This window comes from Poromitra crassiceps (assembly GCF_964638095.1).
Source record: "Poromitra crassiceps genome assembly, chromosome: 1".
NCBI lineage: Eukaryota > Metazoa > Chordata > Actinopteri > Beryciformes > Melamphaidae > Poromitra > Poromitra crassiceps.
The window spans coordinates 61244957-61253556 of NC_139623.1; the positions used below are offsets into that span (position 1 = coordinate 61244957).

General features: G+C 50.9%; 1 protein-coding gene across 1 annotated transcript in view; it reads left to right on the plus strand.

The window, feature by feature from the left end:
• LOC310788774 (E3 ubiquitin-protein ligase TRIM71-like) overlaps positions 1-5649 on the plus strand; it is a gene marked incomplete at its 3' end in the record, with an annotated part of 62248 nt that extends 56599 nt beyond the window's left edge. Inside the window, exon 9 of the mRNA XM_083650349.1 lies at positions 5482-5649. Within this exon, the coding sequence (XP_083506475.1) occupies positions 5482-5649 (168 nt within the window). The remainder of the gene's footprint in view (positions 1-5481) is intronic.
• Positions 5650-8600: the final 2951 nt, after the last annotated feature.

The following is an 8600-nucleotide window of genomic DNA, read 5'->3' on the forward strand; positions in this document are numbered from 1 at the left end:
TCACGCATAGAGTCATGCATAGGGTCACGCATAGGGTCACGCATAGAGTCACGCATAGGGTCACGCATAGGGTCGCGCATAGGGTCACGCATAGAGTCATTGCGACAGAGGAGATCTTAGGGGGCTCCACCAGCCCCCAAAAAAGGAGCTCTGAACAGCGTTTACTCATGGTACTATACTGTACATGAGCACACACTGGCCCTGGTGTTGTGTTTACTCGTGGTACTATACTGTACATGAGCACACACACACTGGCCCTGGTGTTGTGTTTACTTGTGATACTATACTGTACATGAGCGCACACTGGCCCTGGTGTTGTGTTTACTCGTGGTACTATACTGTACATGAGCGCACACTGGCCCTGGTGTTGTGTTTACTCGTGGTGTTGTGTTTACTCGTGGTGCTATACTGTACATGAGCACACACTGGCCCTGGTGTTGTGTTTACTCGTGGTGTTGTGTTTACTCGTGGTACTATACTGTACATGAGCACACACTGGCCCTGGTGTTGTGTTTACTCGTGGTGTTGTGTTTACTCGTGGTACTATACTGTACATGAGCACACACTGGCCCTGGTGTTGTGTTTACTCGTGGTGTTGTGTTTACTCGTGGTGCTATACTGTACATGAGCACACACTGGCCCTGGTGTTGTGTTTACTCGTGGTACTATACTGTACATGAGCGCACACTGGCCCTGGTGTTGTGTTTACTCGTGGTACTATACTGTACATGAGCACACACTGGCCCTGGTGTTGTGTTTACTCGTGGTACTATACTGTACATGAGCACACACTGGCCCTGGTGTTGTGTTTACTCGTGGTACTACACTGTACATGAGCGCACACTGGCCCTGGTGTTGTGTTTACTCGTGGTACTATACTGTACATGAGCGCACACTGGCCCTGGTGTTGTGTTTACTCGTGATACTATACTGTACATGAGCGCACACTGGCCCTGGTGTTGTGTTTACTCATGGTACTATACTGTACATGAGCGCACACTAGGCATGGGTCGATTTCCGGTTTTACCAGTTCGGTTCGGTGTACGAGCCCAAACCGGTTTGATCACGTGCGAACCGAAAAAACCTAAAAAAAAAGAAAAAAAAAAAAAAGATTTGCCACTCCATTCTGATTGCACTATTGTTCGTATTAGCCTCTTCTCAAGTTGCACTAGTATGCAAAAGTCTTATTTTGTTTATTATGTTGATGTTTGAAAAAAGTTAAGCTGAATAGTTATGAGAAATAAATACAGGGTGTGTTTGTTACACAGGTGTCCTGCTTCTTTTTATTCAGTATCATTGCTGGTTGACAATACCAGCTTAGAGGTGTATTATCGCTATCAGGTGGACTGAAGTTGCACTACAGACAGTTATGGGCCACACTCGGGAGCCCTGCTTAAAAAAAAAAAATGAATTACAAAAAAAATCGGTATACCGGTTCAATCCGGTTTAGACGGCAATATCGAACCGGTTTTAAAATTTTCAAACCGACCCAGCCCTAGCGCACACTGGCCCTGGTGTTGTGTTTACTCGTGGTACTATACTGTACATGAGCGCACACTGGCCCTGGTGTTGTGTTTACTCGTGGTACTATACTGTACATGAGCGCACACTGGCCCTGGTGTTGTGTTTACTCGTGGTACTATACTGTACATGAGCGCACACTGGCCCTGGTGTTGTGTTTACTCGTGGTACTATACTGTACATGAGCGCACACTGGCCCTGGTGTGTTTACTCGTGGTACTATACTGTACATGAGCACACACTGGCCCTGGTGTTGTGTTTACTCGTGGTACTACATTGTACATGAGCGCACACTGGCCCTGGTGTTGTGTTTACTCGTGGTACTATACTGTACATGAGCGCACACTGGCCCTGGTGTTGTGTTTACTCGTGGTAATATACTGTACATGAGCGCACACTGGCCCTGGTGTTGTGTTTACTCGTGGTACTATACTGTACATGAGCGCACACTGGCCCTGGTGTTGTGTTTACTCGTGGTACTATACTGTACATGAGCGCACACTGGCCCTGGTGTTGTGTTTACTCGTGGTGTTGTGTTTACTCGTGGTGCTATACTGTACATGAGCACACACTGGCCCTGGTGTTGTGTTTACTCGTGGTACTATACTGTACATGAGCGCACACTGGCCCTGGTGTTGTGTTTACTCGTGGTGTTGTGTTTACTCGTGGTAATATACTGTACATGAGCGCACACTGGCCCTGGTGTTGTGTTTACTCGTGGTACTATACTGTACATGAGCGCACACTGGCCCTGGTGTTGTGTTTACTCGTGGTAATATACTGTACATGAGCGCACACTGGCCCTGGTGTTGTGTTTACTCGTGGTACTATACTGTACATGAGCGCACACTGGCCCTGGTGTTGTGTTTACTCGTGGTACTATACTGTACATGAGCGCACACTGGCCCTGGTGTTGTGTTTACTCGTGGTAATATACTGTACATGAGCGCACACTGGCCCTGGTGTTGTGTCCATCTGCGAGCACAGGTAGTATGGAGCAATACCATTTATGATCTTATACATATGGTTGAGTTTCAACTGTTCTATCCTGAGCTGCACTGACAGCAGGCCCACCTTCTTGAATTCGTTACTCCCTACATGAGTTCTAGGAGGTGCATCTCATAAGTAACCAATGATGTTATTTTGCATCACCTGCAGTTTGTTCCTGAGGTTTTACTTCCTTTCGATCTTCGGATTCTCACACTATGCCAAGCTGCACTCTGCAGCGACCCAACTGGAAAATGTCCATTTCTCAAGAAATTGACCACTATAAAACCAACCATTACATCCAACAACGTGATGGCGTTGGCGATGACGCGGCCACCCGCTCCGCCCGCATGGCTGTAGCCACATCCGCGCCATAGCCAACCAGCGCCACTCTCTGCTTTTCCAGCGAGCCCTTAACACTGTCCTTCTCTCAGACCATTGCTAGCATAGTTAGCTCTTAGCTAGTTGCTACTCCCGTCTCCTCGGTTCCATGAGAACAGCGGACTACAGCGGTGGGACCTTCTTCCAAGACCCAGTCCGGTTCACTACAGAATGGCGGTGACCAGCAGCGAAAGTATTTTTCTTGTGGTTTCTGCTAGCCTTAGCAGTCTGTGAGCTAGTCGGCCACACGGCGCGACTAGCTGGCTTTGTTGCTTAGCTCTAGCTAGCGTGTGTTTCGGCCTTCCCGGCTGGGAAGTGTCACTGCTAATAACTATTAGCTGCTAGATTTGGCGAGGCTTCGCCTGTTAGTCTAGCCTCCCCTGGACACGGTGAGTGTGTTCGTTAGTATACTACGGTTCACTAACGGGTTGTGCTAGTTTGCTAGCTTGGTGAGGTTCGCCTCTTAGCCTTCCCCCCTTGGACAAGGTGTGTGTGAGTTACGCTAGCTTGCTACGGTTCGCTAGCTAACTGTTGTTAGGCTGCTAGTTATAGCTCGGCGAAGTTCGTCTCTTAGCCTATTCCCCCCTTGGACAAGGTGTGTGTGAGTTACGCTAGCTTGCTACGGTTTGCTAGCTAGCTGTTGTTAGGCTGCTAGTTCTAGCTTCGGTGAGGTTCGCCTTTTCTTTTCCTAGCTTTCCCTCTGAATAGAGTGTGGGTGTTATACTAGCTTTACCAACTGTACGCTAGGTAATATTTCACTAGGTTTCCAGCTGCTGCTTAGGCACCGTTGGTTGTCTCGCTTAGCTGCGTGCCTTGCTCGCTTCCCGGCTAGGTTAAGCGAGCTTCCCTCTGTCAATGGCTGCGTCTAAGACCCGCCATTCAGACATGGAGGATGATGGGCCGTTTAGAAAATGCGCCCGGTGTGGGGCCGAGTTGGCCATGGACAAATGCTATCCGGTGCACGTGCACTGATTAGCTGCTTCGCTGCTTGCTTGCTTTTTATTTGCTTATAGCAAGTTTTCCCTGCCGCTAGTTAGGCTGTGTGTAAACCCGCCTTCCCCTAAGCATAGCAAGGTAGAAGTGTGTTATGCTGGCTTACTGCTGTACGCTATCGTCACTTCGCTAGGTTGCTATCCGGTGCGCGTGCGTGGTTAGTCGGCTCGCTACTCGCTTGCTTATAGCAAGTTTCCCCTGCCGCTAGTTGGGCTGTGTGTAAACCCGCCGACTCAGCCATGAACAGGGACGAGCAATTCGGCGGTACACTCGGTGTGAGGCCGAGTTAGCGACAGATGATCAGTGTGTGTTGCTTGGGGCCCGGGCACGCTGAGCCTACGCTGGGGTGTAGGCATACTCGCCTGGCTTGTTAGGTTCCTGTCTGGGTTCGCTATCTTAAGCTTGCCTTCCCCCTGCTTAGGTTGTGTCCTCCCCACCTAGCTTTGATATGGAAAGGGCAGAGCCACTTAGACCGTGTGCTCAGTAGGGCTGTGGCGATTCACTTATCTCCCGATTCGATACTATCACGATTCTTGGGTGCCGATTCGATTTATATTGCGATTCTTAAGTATTGCGATTCTACGATTATTTCGATTCGATATTACGATTTATTGCGATTTTTGTTTATTTTTTTCTTTTATTTTTTCAGTTTGTTTGCTTTTTTAGACTAGATTAGAACATGGGAAAAGTTGAATCATACACTAGAGACTGTATATTATATCATGAGTAGGGCTGGGCGATATAGTTAAAAACAGGGGCGGACTGGGATCATAATTCAGGCCGGGCATTAGATACCAAGCAGGCCAGGCCGTTTGAAGCCCAATTTGGGCCGTTTGAAGCCAGATTTGGGCCGTTTGAAGTCCAATGAGATGCACCCACTTTAACCCTGAAGTGCAATTATTACTTCAGACTAACTAATAAAGTAATAAAACCACTAGTAAACCAGTAGGCCGCGCCTGGCCTGCTGTTCAGTGAGTGGCCTGACTGTAAGCACCCAAAAAAATAAATAAAAAAAAATATATTTTTTTTGCGATTATCGATTCTGGAATAAAAGATCGATTAAAAAAATCGTGACATTAAAAATCGCGATACTTAGGTGAATCGATTTTTTCCCCCACCCCTAGTGCTCAGTGCAGTGCGGCCTTGGCGCCGGATGATTACCATCTGTGTTGTGTTGTGTACGATGCTAACACAGTTAGTTAGTTCAGAGCGGACATCGCTCCTTCAAAAAGAACTTGCTGTTTACTGACCACTGTTGCATCGGCTGTCGGGCTGGGCTGCTAACGGCTTAGACTAGCTAGCTCTAGTACGCTAGCTGCAGCTAGCTTGACTGCTTCTCCCTCCCCGGCTAGGGAGTGACTGTCGTTAGCCAGTGTAGCTAGCTCAGGTAAGCTTCGGCCGGCCAGATAGCTTAGCCTCCCCTAAGCGAGGCGGCGTGCCGTTTGTAACAAGTACGCGCGTTAGCAGCCCACAGCTGCCACACCGCCTGCTTACTCCCAGGGTCCCAGGCATGCAGCTTAGCATGACACAGCTGACTACTCAACGCGCCGGTCTCTCTGGCCTCTTCGGACTGCCGGTGGTGAACAAATGGCCTGGCAGCTTCAGAAGCGCGCTTCGGCCGCAACAGCAGCGCCGCCATGCAGCGCGGCCCGTGCCAGCAGCAACGTAAGCCCCCCCCTGCCAGCGGGAGCTGCTCGGCAGGGGAGCGAGCTCACCATCGTGTGTGCCCGACTTCGGGTTGGAGCCCCCAAGAGGATTTACCCTTAGAGTGCCCCCTGCCAGCGGGAGCCGCTCGGTAGGGGAGCGGGCCACCCGTCGTCTGTGCCCAGTCCCCGACTTCAGTGCAGAGCTTCCAAGAGGTTTTCGCTTTAGAGTGGCCCCACCCGGCGAAAGTTGCCTGGCGAGGGGACGAGCCTGCCACAGTCTGTGCCCGGTGCCCGACTCGGTCTGGAGCTCTCAAGAGGCCGTTGCCCCGCCATGCCCCGTTTCTGTCACAGCCCGGGTCATGCAGCATGCGAGCATCGCTTCACTCACTCTTCTCCCCCCACCTTCTCTCCCGCCTTGTCCCCCCGCCCGCCCGGGCATCGGGCCACGTCCCGATGACTCCCCAGCCGGCCACCTATGGCCCTGGCATGGGTACCGTACCATCTTGCGGCAGCGGGCTCCTTGCTTGGAAGCGGCTATGTGCCCCTACCCTGTGGTCACTGCGCACACTACGGAAGGGCTATGCACTGCAGTTTGCCAGCCCCCCTCCCAGCTTCGACGGGATCCCCACGTCCAACGCGGACGAGGGCTCTGCGCCTATGCTGCAGAAGGAGGTCTCCTCTCTCCTGGCGAAGGGGGCAATACGCCTGGTACCAGAGGCGGAGAGGCGTGTGGGGTTTTACCACAGGTATTTTGCCATGCCCAAGAGGGATGGCTCCATGCGGCCAATATCGGACCTCCGGCTTCTGAACAAGACGCTGAGAAAGTTGCCTTTCCGCACCCTTACCCACCCCTGCCTCTTCAATGCCTTGCGGTTGGGGGACCATTTCACCTCAGTGGACCTGAAAGATGCCTTCTTTCACGTCCCCGTAGCGGAGAGGCACAGGAAGTACCTCAGGTTTGCCTTTCAGGGGGTGGCCTACGAGTTCTGCGTCCTCCCCTTCAGCCTGTCCTTGAGTCCACAAACGTTCACCGCCTGTGTGAACACAGCGCTAGCCCCCCTCCGTGTGAAGGGGATACGCGTCTACGTCTACCTCCACGATGCGCTCATTGCTGCGGACTCGGAAGACCTTGCCATCGCGCATACCAGGGCTGTGACGGACCACCTGCAGACCTTGGGGTTTGTAATAAACTGGCAGAAGAGTTGCCTCGCCCTGTCGCAGGTGACCACCTTCCTGGGGCTGGAGTTGAACTCGCTCGCCATGCCGGCGCAACTCTCTGCGGAGAGGCGGAGGTGCATCACTCGGATGGCCAGGGCCCTACGCTCGGGGGTCAGAGCACACAACAGCGTCGGTGCATCAGTGCACGGTGTTGTTGGGGCATAGAGGAACGGCTGGTTGCCGTTCCTCTGTCACCGCCTGGACCCGGCCAGGAAACGCCATTGCAGATTGGCTTTGTCAAGTCTACCCTGTCGGGCGCTGGATGTTTGGTCAGACCCCCATTGGCCCTCCACGGGTGTGAGAGTGGTCCACAGGTGTGAGAGTGGGGCCAGTCCCTCTCAGGCGGGTCATCTGCACCAACGCCTCACGATGGGGGTGGGGCATGCAACGGCCTCCCGGTAAATGGCCAGTGGGAAGCCGAGGAGCTTCGCCACCTAAACGTGCTAGAGCTGGAGGCGGTACGCCTGGCTCTATGCCACTTCCTGCACCAGATACGTGGTCACCACATCCTGATTCGTTTGGACAACAGGGCCACGGTCACCTACTTGAACAAGCAGGGCCGTACGGTCGAGCGCCTTGAACCAGTTGGCGGCGGTGATACACCGATGGGGGCGCACACCCGCCTGCTCTCCCTGTCCGCGGCATACTTGCAGGACCGGCTGAACTTCGGAGCAGATTTATTGTCGTAGGGCAACCCCCAGCAGACAGAATGGTGGCTGCACCCATGCAGGAGTCAATTGACTCCCAATCGCATTATCTCTAGCATGAAAATAGAGTTTGATAATGTTTTGTTCCGATGTTGTCTGACAGCCTTGGTTCCTGGATGTACGTATGTCAGCATGTGTAAGGGTCACCTGACTGACCGTAAAGTAATTATCTTACGACCTATAATTCTAACAGATTGCCCTTCACATGTTGTTTGATCCGATTTACATGAAAGTTACATGGTCTGCTCTACACGTGATATACAGAAACAATTATTGGCTTTTCTTTAGCGCCACACAGGAAGTAACATAATTCCTAAGTGCGGTTGCGACACCCCCCGACATGTGCAAAGTGCAAGGGCCCGTTCAAGGCTGCTTTAATAATAATTATTATTATTATTATTATTATTATTATTATTATTATTATTATTATTATTACCTTTATTAATAATAATAATAATAATAATAATTTATTGGATTTATATAGCACTTTTCAAGGCACCCAAAGCACTTTGTGTGTGCGTCTGCATGTGTGTGAGGGGATGAGGGGGGGACTCAACTCATCCCCCACCAATGTGTAGCACTCACCTGGGTGATGCATGGCAGCCAGTTTGTGCCAGAATGCTAGCCTGGGTAAACCCAGCCCCCAGTGACCTGCTCTCAGACAGACCCTGCTCACTAGTCAAGTCAAGTCAAGTCAAGTTTATTTGTATAGCACATTTCATACACAGAGGCAATTCAAAGTGCTTCACATAAAATGGTTGACAGGAAAATAAAAGAAAAGAAGAGAATAAAATGGACATTTAAAAGCATCACAACAAAACTTTAAAAAAAGAGTATAAAAAGTGCAATTTGTGCACTAGTCACGTAGTTACTGAGAGCAGGTCTGAGAGCAGGTCACGTGGGGGCTGGGTTTACCCAGGCTACCAGAATGCCAGGATTCTGTGACATCATAGCCACGGTATATTGTGGTATGCTTAATTATACCATGGCTATGAATCAATCAGAACACTTGATTTAAGGTACCAATTTTATAATAAGCTGTAAGCTGTAGCCTCTGTCTCCTCTGTGTGCAGATTGAAGCTCAGCTGGAGGTGCTTCTGTCACAGGACACCTCTCGTCCTCAGTCCATGACGCAGGTCCAGCTCTT